A 15,464-nucleotide genomic window follows, 5' to 3' on the forward strand; every position below is an offset into this window, starting at 1 on the left:
TTTTTCTGGGAAAAGAGGTGGTGGAACTCAGTGGGTTGCCAGCACCCGGGGCAACTCCTGGCGGGAGGTGGTGCCCCTGGTACCACATGCGCATGCGCAGACTGTGCGCATGTTCCTGGGACTGCACAATGACATCACTTTGAGTCAGCTGGAATGGGGGGAGGAGATTTTAAATTGCCCTTGGCGAAAATGGTCACATGGCTAGTGGCCCCACTGCTGGAGCGGCGCGGAGGGCAATCTCAACTCCCCTCTGTCTGGAGATCAGGGCGCGGGGCCACCAGCCATGTGACCATTTTCAAGAGGTGCCGGAACTCCGTTCCACCACGTTCCAGCTGAAAAAAAATCCTTGTGTGTAAGACACCTGGGGTGGAAAGGGCCGGGGGAAAGATCTGAGGCATATCCCATCACAATCACCCCCTCAGGCCTGTACATTAGGGACCCCATTCCTCCGGTGGTGGCAGAGGATCCCCTTCTTTCACCCTCCGCCCCTTGTCTCCGCTTACCTGGCCGGTGGAGGAGGAAGGCATGGGAATGGACCTCCCGGGCGCACTCCCAGATGTCACTGATGCCCTGAGAGCACTCCTGCGCTTTGCCGCAGGCTGATTTGAGGCCCCAGTTGGTCCGCTGTGAAGCATATGCGCGCCCCTGTGCCTGCACAGCGCAGTCACTGGAAGTGCCGTCACCGTGCAGCCATGGGACTGCATGCACGCAGTGTGCACGAGTTGAAGCTGAAGAAAGGAAGGAGGTGGTAAGAGCCAGGCCTCTCCCCACTCCTGCTGGGAGGGTCAGGGGACCTGGCAGTTCTGCTGTGCATGGTATAAGGAAGCCCATCGGTTGCACTGAAGTGGTCCTTCTGAGCAGATAGCTAGTCAGAAGAGTCTTGGGGAAATCAACCCCTTAACATAACTTCCGGGTTGGTTACAGGGTTACAAGGATACACAAAGATGGGTACAGTGAGCTTAGGAGGGTGTGTGTGTGTTTGCTTGTGTGTAATGTGCCATCAAGTCGCTTCTGACCTATAGCAACCCAAGAAGGAAAGACCTCCAAAATGTCCTATCATTATCAGAGTTGCTCAGATCTGGAGGGGACGTGGCTTCCTTTTTTGAGTCAAGCCATCTCCTGTTGGGTCTTCCTCTTTTCCTACTGCCGTCCACTTTTCCTAGCATCATTGACTTTTCCAGAGAGTCTTGTCTTCTCATGGGAGGAAATGTGTGTCAGAAATGTCTCTTGAATCAAAAACTCCACCTACCCCACTCAGGGACAAGGCAAGTCTGAGAAACTGGGAGGAAAACCTGCCGCTTCCCCCGAAGACAGGTCTTCTGTCACCTCAGCAGTGGTGCACATAAAAAGTGAGAAAGGCAGGCAGGTATCCATAGCAGCGATTTGAGCGTGATATCAGTGACAGAGCTTGCGAGACAAACGTTCTCCCCAAGTGGCCTAGCACGTGCCCAGTGCAGTATGTAAACTGGGCCATTGGCCACTATGTGTGCATACCACTGTCCGGGCAGACGTTGCTCTGATGTGCTAATGTTACATGTGCAGTGGGACTGGCTATACAGTGGTCCAGTTTACCCAAAATCCTTCAGGGCACGTGCAAAATCACACGGATCCCTTCTTTTGAGTCTCAACCCCTCTGTCTCCTCAGAGTCGCCGTCTAACAAAACTCCTTGTGGATCAAGGGCTGGGCAGCGTTTCATGGGTGTGTGTTAGCACATCTGTCTTGCGCGCACACACCACCATGTGAGGAAACAGCAAAGCCGCCTTCCTTTCTCCTATCCTCAGCCAAGCACGTTGGTCTGCGTGCAGAAGCTGGTGTCAATGGAGCTGTAGAAAAATGCACACACACCAGACACTTTTTAGCAAGAGCAGGGGCATTATTTGAGGCAGGGCAAGGCCATGCCGTCCCCTCGCGTCCCCCGCTGTGTCAGGCTCGCTGCTGGGCCCAGTCCCTGAATAGGATTAAGCCTCCCTCCGGGCTCCACAGGCCGAGATTAGACCGGCCTCTTCTCTGTGCCAGCGAGGGAGGCAGAGATTAATGGGGCTTTGGCCTGAAAGGATTCCCAGCCACTTGCTGTTCTATTGGAAAGAGCAAAGCCTCTTCATTGTGCCTGCCTTTGGGACGGATTTATTTCCCTCCATGCTGGCTTTCCTCCACATGGGTACGCTCTTTATATTCCACTCACACCGAGGGACCCCGAGCGAGGAAGCTTCTCCACAGCTGCCCAGACCCTTTCTCTTCCTGCACTCGCATCTGCTGTCTTCGGAGCGGCCACCATCTTGCCAGCTAAGGAGAATGAGGGTCTGTGGAGCTCCAGGTGAGCCTGATCTGGTCAGATCTCAGCTAAGCAGGGCCAGCCCTGGCTGGCACTTTCATGGGAGGCTGCCAAGGGAATCCAGGGTCGCTTGCCTTCAGAACTCCATTGGGAGTTGCCCCAAGTTGGCCATGTTTTCGTTGTTTCCCATTGCCCCAGAAGGTCGGACCAGAACCAACAGGCTGAAATTGAATCAAAAGAGTTTTCGGCTAAACATGAGAAAGAATTTCCGGACAGAGCAGTCCCTCAGTGGAACAGGCTTCCTCGGGAGGTGGTGGGCTCTCCTTCTTTGGAGGTTTTTAAGCAGAGGCTAGATGGCCCTCTAACAGCAAGGCTGATTCTGTGAACCTGGGCAGATCGTGAGAGGGAGGGCAGGAAGGGTTACATCACTGCTTAGTTCTCGTGGCCCCTTCTTACATGCCCAGGGTAATGCCAATCACCACCTTAGGGTCAGGAAGCAATTTTCCCCAGCCCTGTTTGGCTAGGGATCCTGACGGTGTTCTGCCAATGGCGGGGAGAGGTAGATGTGAATTTCCTGCATTGTGCATGGGGTTGGACTAGATGATCCTGGAGGTCCCTTCCAACCCTATGACCCTATGACTTGTTGGCCCCTTTACTCAGGGTTGCAGCCCCTCTCAGGCCCAGGCCTTAAGGTGGGGGTCTGTCCACCTCCAGCCCATTTCTGTCTCCTGGTCATCCTGCACCTGTGGGATAAATCCATCTCAAAGGAGGGCCGAAGCAGGCTGGAGGCTGATGGACTTCCATCCCAAGGCCTGTCCCTCGGAGAGACTGCAGCTGGCTCCTTCTGCCCCATCCATAGCGGACTCCTCTCCCAAGAACCAAGGCAGCTCCCAGCCCCATGAGATAGTCGCCGCAATGCAAAGTGGGCTTTTGCAGCAAATTTGGACCCGAGGAGGACACGGGTCAGGCTGTGCTGGGAAGTTCAAGCACCCGGGAGTCAGCCAAGCTGAGCATCTCTTGCAGTGCTTCAAGCCAGCAGCAGCAGTGGGTATCGTCTCACCCACAAGCAGCGGTGTAGAAGGGGGCAATGGGTGAGGAGCCACGTGGTCCGTTATGGCAGCTGAAAGAGTCCAAGATGAGCGGCGCCGTAAGCACTGGCAGTGCTTCTGTGTTTGGTCTGCTTGTTCCTGGCTTCCAGCCCAGAGCAGTCGGGTATCAAGGGAACAGCAACAAAAGGTAGAGAACTCCAGATCTGCAGCTGCCCTGGGTCCTGGGCTGGGAGGGGCAATTGTCCGTAGCCCCGCCCCTTGCTCCAGCGGTCACTCCCAGTGCTCAGTTCGCTGGCTCGGCGACCCCTTTGGGGCTCAGGCAGCAGCTCAGTGGCTCTACCCACCTTGCCTGGGATGGGGGTCATCCCTTTCTTGAGCCTGGGTGTGTGCAGTTATTCTGTGGCCCCATCCTGCACATTTGTCCGGGGGCCCTGCATCACTCAGCCTAGCCCACCCCACGACCAGCCCACTTGCAATTTTGCCTGGAGACGGTGGGCTCCCTTATCGGAGACTGTGGACTCGCTGATGAAAATGATTAAGGGGGAGGTCTGGGTTTGGTTGGGGGGCATTTTGCTGCCAAGTCGGCCAAAGTGCTAGCACCGTCGCCCGTGGACCCCGCCCAGTGGCACAGCAAGATCTCCCAAGCATCTCTTACAGTCTGTCCAAAGAATTGCCCCACAGAATGGATCCTGGGGCTCAGCTCATGGATTGCGAAGTGCAGTCAGGGGCAGCAAGTAGCCAGCGCTGACCATTCGGGAAGGAGTCCCACTCAACGGTGCTGGGCACAACACAATGAGCTAATGTGGGCCTCCCAGGTCCAACCCCATGCGCCATGCGCCAAGCGCATAACCTACACACGCAACTGGAACCTGCCCATCGTCCCATCATCCCATGTCCCCACACTCATTAGTGGAGTCAGTTTGCACACGCAGCTGCGAGAAATCCATGTGAGGACCGTGACACCAAACAGCGGCTCATGTGTGCAGATACATGACTACCTTTTGCCTCACATCCTCTCAACTGCAGGGCTTTCCCAGGGAGTCCATTCGCACATCCAACACTCAGATATCAGGGGTACAGTAACGAAGACTAGAGAAGTCTAAATCTGCTCCAGTAATGTGTAAACCAGTTAAATAATCATGTGAGGACAAAGAAAGTGGTGTTGGTGCATATGTGAACTGGTTCTTAAGTCCTTGCAAGTCTCCCCTCAGGCTTCTGATAGGGTTCTTTAGGGTAGAGATGGCAGACTGGGAGCTCAGACAAAATCAAAAAGAGTCCATTGGTTAGTCTTAAAGGTGCTACTGGACTCTTTTTGATTTTGCTACTACAGACTAACACGGCTAACTCCTGGATCTGGGAGCTCAGAGGCATCGGACAAACTCCCCCCCCCCCAACCTCTGGTGGTGCTATCAAATTTTAATCCATGCATGGGAACCGTTTGGCTTCGGGGTTACCCTTTATGCTTCAGCTCAGCTTGCTCAGGCAAGCAAATATATTTGAACAGCACCGATATGACCTCCTCCTCCTCGGCTCTTTACCTCCCTCCCCCATCATCTCTTTCCAGAGACACAGAAGACCCTTTTGGCTTCCTCCCCCTCCCACCCCACTCCATCCTTGCCCCCCCCTCCCCGGCCCAGCTGTTTCCCACTCCGCTGTGGCATTCCTCCCTGTGGCTGGAATTTCAGAGCCATCTGTCTTCAGATGCCAGCAGGGGAGGAAATCGAGGCGGCCTCATTATCCCAGCCTTTGAGAGCCTGCAGAGAAAAGAGGCGCTCCTTCTTGCTCCCCCTCCCCCCCCTTTTTTTTTTTTGCTTTCCAAGGCATTTGCTAAAGTGCAGATGGGCTCATCACCCCCTGCAGGATCCAACCCCCCCCCCCACACACACACACTGGAATCCTTGCATTGTACGGGTGTGCATTTGAGGTTTGGCGGGAGGGCAAGGCAGGGCAGGCTGCTGGATGGGGGTGTTCCTGGATTCAGCTCTCCACCCATTGCTCCCACAATAACTGTCTCCCCTGTGCCCTTTTCAACAGTTGGAGTACATGTAAGCAGAAGCAGCAGCTGGCCAAAGCTCGGGCTGGGGAGCTTGCAACTTCCCCAGAAGGCGAGAAACTTCACAGTGACAGCGGGGTCTTCCTCGACACTCACAGCCTCCAGGAGCATCACCCGCTCAACAAGGGTAAGGGCTTTGCCTGGGCAGAGGTGCCCCATGTTAAGGGCAACTGCGAGAGGTTAGCATGGCCACGGTCAGGGCTTTTTTTCAGCAGGAATGCGGTGCAATGGAGTTCCGGCACCTCTTAAAAATGGTCACATGGCTGGTGGCCCCGCCCCCTGATCTCCAGACAGAGGGGAGTTGAGATTGCCCTCCACGCCGCTCCAGCGCTCCAGCGGCGCAGAGGGCAATCTAACCATTTTCGCCAAGGGCGATTTAAACTTTCAAAAACTCCCCCCTTGTTTCAGCTGACTCAAAGTGATGTCATTGTGCACTCCTGAGTTCTACCACTGAGTTCCACCACCTCTTTTCCCAGAAAAAAAGCCCTGGACAGAGTAGTGTGTATCTTGCAACTGTGCGCAGCTACATGGCAAAAACTGGCCATGGGATTCATTATCCCAAGGTTCTCGTTTAAACCACTTTGGAAAAAGCAAGTCTCTAGTCCTTGTGGCTGCCAAGTTCGATTAGTAAGGTCTCAGGACTTGCAAGTGGTGACTCCACCTCCCATGTCTCTTGGCTCCTCCCTGGGATGAGAAGAAGCAGAATAAATTAAGCCGATCTATGCAAAATTTCCAGTCCACAGAGTGAAGCTTCTTTAGGGTAGCCAATAGGCCTGCCCAAATGCTGGACCTCCAGTCCAAGGCTTTGCATTCCCATCTTCAGCCTTCAAGAAGAATTCCGATGGATCAGAGCAATGATCAGAGGTTCTGCTCCAGTACTGTTTCACACGGTGGTCGCCAAAAGAAACCCACACAAAAACAGGTCTCAGAGGCATCCATAGGTACCCTGTCTAAACGTAGAGGTTCTGTTTAGAATCATAGAATGGGAAGGGATCTCCAGGGTCATCTAGTCCAACCCCCTGCACATTGTGGGTAATTCACAACTAACTCCTCACCCACAAACCCCCAGCAACCCCTGCTCCGTGCCCAGAAGATGACAAAACAGTGGCTCATAGCCATTGATGGACCTTTCCCCCATGAATTTGTCTCCTCTTTTTAAAACTAGTGGCCATCACTACATCTTGTGGCAATGAGTTCTGCGACTTAATTATATGGGGAAGAAGTGCTTTCTTTTATCTATCCTGAATCGATAGCTCATCGACTTACTTGGGTGAGCCAAGCTCTAGTTTTAAAGGAACAAGAGGAAAAGTTCTCCTCACTTATCCAAATGCATACCTTTAGAAACCTCTATCATATCTCCTTTGGTTGGTTGAAAGTGCCATCAAGTCATGGCTGACTTTCGGCGACCCCTGCTGGGATTTTCAAGGCAAGAGACTCACAGAGGTGGTTTGCCGTTGCCTGCCTCTGCCTAGCAACCCTGGTCTTCCTTGGTAGTCTCCCATTTAATTATTAACCAAGGCCAACCCTGCTTAGTTTGCTAGATCGGACAAGGTTAGGCTTTCCCTTCACCGTCTTTCTCCCCCTAAACTGAAAACCTTCAAACCTTTCAGGCTTTCCTTATAGGGATGGTCTCCACTCCCTTGAACATTTTATAGGTTGTGGCCATTTAATTTAGATCTCCTTCTGCCTTCACCACCACCAAGATCTTTCTAGAGGCAGGTTTGCAAGGGGTTCCAGCCGCGTAATAACCACCATTTGCTCATTGTATTTTCCCAAAGAGCATAAGCTGAACAACATCCCTTGCCCCAAGGAGGTTGCAGATGATATTTAGACAAGGGGAGAGGCGACAGAGCAAGGGTGCAGGGAGATCAGGGCCGCAGGTTGAATAGGTGAGAGTTTTAGATAGGAGCTGAAGGAAAAAAGGTGACAATGGGACTGTTTTCTAGGAAGGAGTCCCGGGCGTTAGGGGCAGCAAAGAGAAAATGCTGGAGTCTTTGGGAGAGAGCAGGAGGTCCTTTTTATCACTATAACATTAAAAGCATATGCAAAAAAATTAAAAGGGGGGTGCTGTGACATCACTGATGATGTCACCAATGACAACAGCACCCTTGCTTAAAATCCTGATTATTCACGGTATGTGCAGACAAAAATAAACTGGCTCCACAACTGCAAAAATGCAAAGGGAGGCCAGACATGAGGAAGAAACGTACCCAGACTGATTTCAGAGCTTGAGAATCAACTGCTAAGAAAATCAGGAATAAGTCAAGTATACAGAAAAGCCCATCAAACGCCTAGGAAAGAGGCTCTTCCTGGAGACAGCCAAGATATGAGAACTCCAAGGGGAGGGTGAACCCTGATGAAGTCAGCTGGGTGGAGAAGATCCAGAGGGGTTAGCCGTGTTAGTCTGTAGTCGCAAAATAGTAAAGAGTCCAGTAGCATCTTTAAGACTAACCAACTTTATTGTAGCATAAGCTTCTTGAAAAAGCTTCTCAAAAGCTTATGCTACAATGAAGTTGCCTCTGACGAAGAGAGCTGTGCTTCTCAAAAGCTTATGCTACAATAAAGTTGCATCTGAGGAAGAGAGCTGTGCTTCTCAAAAGCTTATGCTACAATAAAGTTGCATCTGAGGAAGAGAGCTGTGGTCCTCGAAAGCTTATGCTACAATAAAGTTGCATCTGACGAAGAGAGCTGTGGTTCTCGAAAGCTTATGCTACAATAAAGTTGCATCTGAGGAAGAGAGCTATGCTTCTCAAAAGCTTATGCTGCAATAAAGTTGGTTAGTCTTAAAGGTGCTACTGGACTCTTTACTGTTGGTAGAGAAGAGATTCTGTGTCCAAGCAGCTCCTTGGAGATACCACAGAGGATTGCACCGATGCGCCCCTTCAGGACTAAGCTATCTCCTGGCCACAAGTGGTGTGGAAATAGATGACAAATTACTGGGATATTTTCTCTTAAATCTCTTCCCTACCTGCCAGACTGCACTGACACTACATAGTTTTTCTATATGCTATTCTCCCATGTTTGCATCCTGATGTTTCTTTGTTGGTCTAGTACTACACTACAAGAACACCTCCTTAGAGGGTCAATCTAGCTGTTCTCAGGTGGTCCCTGAGTGGTGGCAGCCATTACCAGGTCCTTTCCAGAGAGTTTTCCCAGCTAGAAATGGCGCCTTTCCCCCTTTCTTCCATCAGTGCTTAGTTCTTGTGGCCCCTTCTTTCATGCCCAGGGTAATGCCAATTCCCAAATTGGGGTCAGGAATCAATTTTCACCAGGCCAGTTTGGCTCAGGATCCTGACAGTGTTTTGCCATCTTCTGGGCATGGAGCAGAGGTCACTGGGGGTGTGTTGGTGGGGTGGGTGGGGTAGTTGTGAATTTCCTGCATTGTGCAGGGGGCTGGACTAGATGACCCTGGAGGGCCTTCCAACCCTACGATTCTATGATCCCAAAATATCAAGGGTGACGAATACATCGAGCCAGCCCTGATCCACTGGGGGGCCTCCACATTTCCTCCACAATTACAGCCCATGAAGGGCTGCCTGGGCACTCACTGACTCCCCCTCTCTCTGCCTTCCCCAAACAGCGCACAAAGCTGAACCGCGGCTCTACGCAAACCTCCCGCCTCACAAGCAGGAAGAGGTGGAGCAGCTGCTGGAAACGCCCCACCACGGCAAAGACTGGCGGTGCCTGGCCAACCACCTGGGCTATGAGGAGGAAACCATCGCTACCTTCGGCAGGGGGGAAGCCCCCGCCCACACTCTGCTCTCTGACTGGTCAGCCAAGGAGGGGGCCACCACGGAGGCCCTGTGCACAGCCCTGGCGGCCATCGAGAGAGAGGACGTGGTGGAGAACTTGAACTCCCCTGCCGAGGTCAGCTCCGTGGTGTGACAGACCTGCTTGCACGTTGCACCACTGGTGGACTGTAGCGGGGTTGGGGGTTGTTTTTTATTAAAAAGGGGGGAAGGGGGACGCAAAAGGGAAAAAGTCAGGGAGGAGGACTTCTTGTTACTTTTGTTATGAAAAAAATAATATGGACACTTGAACAAACGACGATTACAGCGGACAGTGCTGAGACATACGAGTGCTTCCCCCTGCTGGATGGAGGACCTGTGGGTACAATGAAGAGGTGACCCGGCATTCATTGCACAGCCCAACTGCTCACTGATGGATGGCACTGGGGGGAGGGGTCTGGAGTGCGGGGGGGGCTGATGAAGGGAGGGTGGCACGTGCTTATTCCTTTCCCGTCACAAAGAGCGGGGCTAGTTGGCCTTTCGCTTGCAAGGTTTCTCTGTGTCACATGGGAGCAGTGAGTCTGCAGGCAGGCAGAAGCAAGAGGCAAATTGGGCATCCTGAAAATCTTATCTTTAATTTAAGAGCTCAAAAAAAATGATTTCTTCTGCCCAAGAGGAGTAAAAAAGCACCACAAACCGACAGGGCTCCGGGACCGTTGCAGAGGGGCCTTTCAGCAGCCGGGGTAGGTGGGCTCTCCAGTCACGGCTGGCAAGGTCATCTGTCTCCCAGTGCATCTTTATCCTGCTCTTCTTCCAAGGAAAGCTCAGAGCGATGTCCAGGGGTCTTCCGCCTCCAATTTACTTTCACAGTCACCCTGAGATGTAAAGAGAATGCCTGCACATTCTCAGCAGTGGGTGAGGACTTGAACCTTCCACCCCCAGCAGATACTAGCGCTCTGACCACTGCATCACACCGTCTCACGGGGAGAGGGACTGGAAGGCACATGGCCTTCTGGTCTGGTTGCCCCAGCTTGGGATCTTTTCAGGAGCCAAGTCTGGCCCAAGCTCCATCCTTCACCCAGCGGCTCAAGGAAACAGGCAGGCGACATCCCAGGACATCTTCCCAGAAGGTGACTGTACTCCTGCTTGAGGGTGCTCCCAGCACAGGGGTTCATCTGTCAGCTGTCATTCCAACCTCCTATATGCAGTTCTCGATTAAAGGGGGGGGGGAAGTACCAACTTTCTGGAAAATGCAGAATTTGGTTGCTGGCAAAATAGTCTATAGCCCCAAAGATGTGAGCCGCCATCAACTTGCTCTCTGTCTCGCCTTCTAGATCTTTCAGGGCGCATACTTCATAGAAGAAATACAAAGGAGTCTCGTGGCACGTTACCAATCAACAGATTGAGCTGGGCAGATGTCCTAGAACCAAAACCCTCTTCATCTGAGTTGTGCCATTTCCCTTGAGGGTGCCACAAGAGGGTTTTTCCCCCAGTCTTCCTGCAGCCCATAAATCCCACTGTCCCTCTGCAGTGTCATAGGCAGGGCTTTTTTCCAGCAGGAACGCGGGGGAACGGAGTTCTGGAACCTCTTGAAAATGGTCACATGGCTGGTGGCCCTGCCCCCTGATTGCCAGACAGAGGGGAGTTGAGATTGCCTTCTGCGCCGCCAAGCAGCGCAGAGGGCAATCTCAACTCCCCTCTGTCTGGAGATCGGGGGGCAGGGCCACAAGCCATGTGACCATTTTCTCCGAGGGCAACCCAATGAGTTCCACCACCTCTTTTCCCAGAAAAAAAGCCCTGGTCATAGGCCATTATTTGGAGGCACTTGCAGCCTCCATAGCTCCTGGCGAATGTGGAACCCCTGCTCCAAGTCAAGAGGACTTTTTCTCGCTCATCCAAATGAGAGTCTTGGTGGTTCAGAGGACAGGGAAGCATTTTGCTTGAGAGCTCGACTCTGAAGTGCTGGAGAGGCCGAAGCACTCCTATGGCACTTTGCGCCAGCGTTCCCTCTCAGTGAAACTGGGCTGCGAGGCAGTTAGCATGCCATGTGGCTGCTTTGTGGAGGGGACAGACCAGTTGCTGCTGTGCAAAATCCCGTGGGAAAGCGCTTTGGCTTGGCTAACACCCTGTTGAAATCAGGCCTGAAGTGTCTTGATTACCAAACAAGATCCCTGGTAAGACACAGCTACGGGAGGTTCCGAGGTTCCCTTCTCCCTTGGAGGCCAGAACACGTGTTCATGCACGGTTGCTCACGGGGAAGGCGGGGACTGAAAGCCACCTGGAGGCCCAGTTCTCCCGCTGGCAGGCACCCTACATCCGGGCACATCAGTCCTCACGTAACGGAATGCTTCAGCAACTCAGAAAATACGCACAAGCAGCGTGGCGGGGGGATGGCAAAGGTAAAAACTTCTTTCCTCGATGTGATACTTTTTGATGATGTGAGGATCTTTTTTAAATATGGAGGGGCTGCCAGTCACCTGAACCCTCAACTGCAGCTCACGCAAGGGTTTTCAAACCTCCTAGTGGGGCCTGCAGAGCTCTGAGAATTACAGCTGAGCTCTAAATGACAGATTAGCCCCCTGGCAGAAAATAGTACAGTCCAGTAGCCCCTTTAAGACTGACCAACTTATTTGTAACATAAGCTTTTGAGAACCGCAGCTCTCTTCATCAGATGCATCGTCAGCAGTTCTTGAAAGCTGCTGATGGATCTGACGAAGAGTGCTGTGGTCCTCAAAAGCTGGCGATGCATCTGACAAAGAGCACTGTGGTCCTCGAAAGCTGACGATGCATCTGACAAAGAGCGCTGTTCTCAAAAGCTTATGCTACAAATAATTTGGTGAGTCTTAAAGGTGCTACTGGACTCTACTATTTTGCAACTACAGACTTACATGGCTAACTCCTCTAGCAGAAAATAGCAGCTTTGGAGGGTGTACTTGGTCAGCACATCCTGCTGAGCTCTTCCTTCCCCATACTCCCCCCTCCCCAGGCATCTCCAGATCTCCAAGAGCTTCTCAACCAGGAGTTGGTAACCCTACCCCACATGCAGGAGGACTACCTCAAGCTTGACAAGTGCCTCTTTCGTTTGGCTCTCACTTTTATGGAAAGCTTTTGTGGCCTCCTGGTTTGACTTCCCCAAGCTATAATTTGTGATATTCTTTTCCCCTCTTGCATCCTTTTATAAGGCAGGTAAATTTTTGGGATTGTGTTTTGTCTGTAACTAAGTTTGCCATTTCCCTTCTCTTTGGCTGATTTGATGTTGGCTCTCTGTATAGCTCTATCCAGATCTGCTGTGTTACTTAACAGAAAAAGGGTGTAACTTTCCTACTTAACATTAAAAGCAATTTTGGTTAAGAAACCTCCTTTGTTGTGGCCGAGAAAGAGACTCTCACATGGGGTGGGAGATTGTAGAGGAGCAGTGGATTCCTGTCTGGTCCTACGCTGGGGGTGGGTGGCTGTATCTTCACACCACAGGGTTTTGTCTTCATAGCTCCTGAAAGATAATTTTATTTTGAGAGTGAAAGACTCCGGGCTGTTCTGTTGGGTGCGCCTGATGGTGTGTGGCAAATTGTCTGCTCCCAATGTGTTTTGAGGTGCTGCAAAGGCCAAAGCTCTTGAGGGCCAGCCTGAATATTCATGGAGTTTTCCCACAAAGAACCTCAGAAGAAGCAACCACTCTCACAGCGACGCTCTGATTCCGCCTCCTTCCTGGGAACGCCTTTGCCAAGAGCAGAGGAAGGACCGTGCGGAAGATGGCCTCCCTGGAAGTAGCATCAGCAGCTGCTGGAAATGAAGGGGTCTCCGGTTCAGTCTGAGCCGCCCCCTCGCTTGGCAAGTTGCAAAAGAGGCTCCGTTTCATTTCAGCCCTTTCTTTTAAAATGATCAGCCACAGAGTAATGAGGCCTTGGACCTCAGTTTTCACATGTGAAACCTGCACCCTGTTGTCCCCTTGGCACACCTTCTCTTTTAAACTCAGGCCTTTGCATTGTTACCCCTGACTTAGCTTTGTTGTGAGAATATTCTGCATTCTGAGGAATTCCTCCATGAGACCATACTGCTGAAATGGCTAAGAGCACCTTCCACGTACAGGCTGGTTCATGCGGGCTGTTCTCTACATGGGTTTGTAACCCCCAAACATGATCTCATCAACAAACTCAGAGAGCCAGCCTCTTTGGCACTTTGCGTGGGAGGAAAGAGTCCAGTAGCACCTTTAAGGCTAACCAACTTTATTGTAGCATAAGCTTTCGAGAACCACAGCTCTCTTTGTCAGATGCATCTGTCAGCTTTCAAGAACCACAGCTCTCTTCGTCAGATGCAACTTTATTGTAGCATAAGCTTTCGAGAACCACAGCTCTCTTCGTCAGATGCAACTTTATTGTAGCATAAGCTTTTGAGAACCACAGCTCTCTTCCTCAGATGCAACTTTATTGTAGCATAAGTTTTTGAGAACCACAGCTCTCTTCCTCAGATGCAATATCAGCTTTCGAGAATCACTGCTCTCTTTGTCAGATGCACCTGTCGAAGAAACAGGCCCGGCACATCCATTGAGGTGGTGCCGGCAGCTGCCTCGGGCACTGAACTCTGAAGGAGGTGCTGTGCCAGCCCCCGACGAACCACCACCACCACCACCCCCGACCCAGAAGCCGGCTGCGTCCCTACTCGTCTCTCCACCCCTTCACCACTGCTGCCTGCCTCGGCTCAGCTCTCGGCGAGCCAGGCGCCCAGGTGGCGTGGCAGGGAGCGGGGAAGTGGGCCGCCTCCCTACCCCTTCACCACTGCCGCCTGCCTCAGGTGAGGGTGCGCTTCTGTGCGATGATGACACAAGTGACGTCATCACGCAGGGCCGGCGCATGCGCAAAGCGCATGCACACAGGGCGAGGAGCACAAGTGGGCAACTTGCCTTGGGTGCCAGAAACCCTGGCACCGGCCCTGCGAAGAGAACTGTGGTTCTCAGAAGCTCTCACCCAAGGGCTCATATTTCTGACTCTTCCCAGGCTAAATACCTGCAGAAAGGGGGCCGACGACATACAGGTGCTGCTAGCTGGCAGCCAGCTACCAGCAGGATGTTACTGACTGTGGGTCCATTTGAACCGACAGGGTGTCTGAATTTTCGCATGGCCCAGACAAATGGCAGCATTCACTGTCTTTACTGAATTACGGTTTTAACCTCCACAAAACAGCCCAATGGACTGGCCGTGGAAGGAACAAAGAACTTGCCTGACTAAATTCACAGTGGTGCACACTCCATCAAGCCTGGTACTAGGGGTCAGCATATTTAAGCTTCTCTCAGGCAGTGGACCCAGCGCCAGTGAGAAGCCCCCAAACGGACAGCTGACGCTGGAGCAGTCGATACTGGACGGACTCGGGGGACCAAGAGAAAAAGGAGGAGCGGCAGCTGTGTACAAAAAAGGTGGCAGCTGGCTGGGAAGGTGCAGAATTGAGCAGAGGCCCATCAAGTGGCACAATATAAGGGGCGTGGGTCTCATCCGTCCACCGACTCATTGGCTGCTTCCACACACGTTGGATAATCCACTTTCAATACTCTTTAGTGAACATTTGAAACTGATTTTCCATGTGTGGAACAAAAAATCCACCTCAAAAGGATTGCGAAAGTGCATTGGAAGTGCATTATTCAACGTGTGTGGAAATGGCCTCTGTGTTGTCCATGTACAACACAATGTGGCATGTTGGGAATGCTGGTGAAGGGGAATTGTGCAGAGTCTGAGGTACCCGTTTTGCAAGTCAGCTCGCATGTCCCGTTTGCACAATGGCTTGACCTACTCTGGAGCAGCTTTCAGAGGCATGCACAACAATGGTTGAGTTGCAATTGAGTGCATGCTGAAGGAACTCCATAACTATGACAAAGTATGCACAGGTGGTCTCTCAATAGGCCACTGGGGGTCTGCAAACTGGGGACTTCAATAGCTTCTGGAACAGGGGAAGAATGTCGTTCACTTACATTTCAGGTGTTTTTCAAGGTGTTTTCTTTCCAATCTCTTCAATCAGTTACAGACACAATTTGTGACTTCTTGTTCTTTGCTAGGCCAGCTATGACATTTCTCGAATAAGTCGTTCATTATCACTTCTTGCAGGGAGTGGAAATTAGATACCGATTGTCTTTTTTGCAAGCAAAGCCACGACTCTTTTTAAAAATAATACGATGATCATTTCAACACATTCCTATTATAAGTGGAGGCGATCCACTCACGGCTTTTCCAGCATCTCCTGTGTAATAACCCCCACTTAGGGTCAAGCTAGACGTGCAGGTTTTTAAAGAGTTGGGTCCGGGTTCTCCAAACCTAACTCGGGTTCCCTGCAGCAGCACGGCAGCTGTGGGGAATGGCTGTTTAAAAAATAAAGGAGA

At 51.8% G+C, this 15,464-nt stretch overlaps 1 protein-coding gene across 1 annotated transcript in view; it reads left to right on the forward strand.

Annotated features, from left to right (window-relative positions):
- LOC129337684 (tumor necrosis factor receptor superfamily member 16-like) overlaps positions 1–10,705 on the forward strand; it is a 49,519-nt gene extending 38,814 nt beyond the window's left edge. The window contains exons 5-6 of the mRNA XM_054991588.1: positions 5,357–5,502; positions 8,956–10,705. Of these exons, the coding sequence (XP_054847563.1) occupies positions 5,357–5,502; positions 8,956–9,260 (451 nt within the window). The 3' untranslated portion in view covers positions 9,261–10,705. The remainder of the gene's footprint in view (positions 1–5,356; positions 5,503–8,955) is intronic.
- Positions 10,706–15,464: the final 4,759 nt, after the last annotated feature.

The sequence above is a fragment of the Eublepharis macularius genome, chromosome 11 (genome assembly GCF_028583425.1).
Source record: "Eublepharis macularius isolate TG4126 chromosome 11, MPM_Emac_v1.0, whole genome shotgun sequence".
Lineage (NCBI taxonomy): Eukaryota > Metazoa > Chordata > Lepidosauria > Squamata > Eublepharidae > Eublepharis > Eublepharis macularius.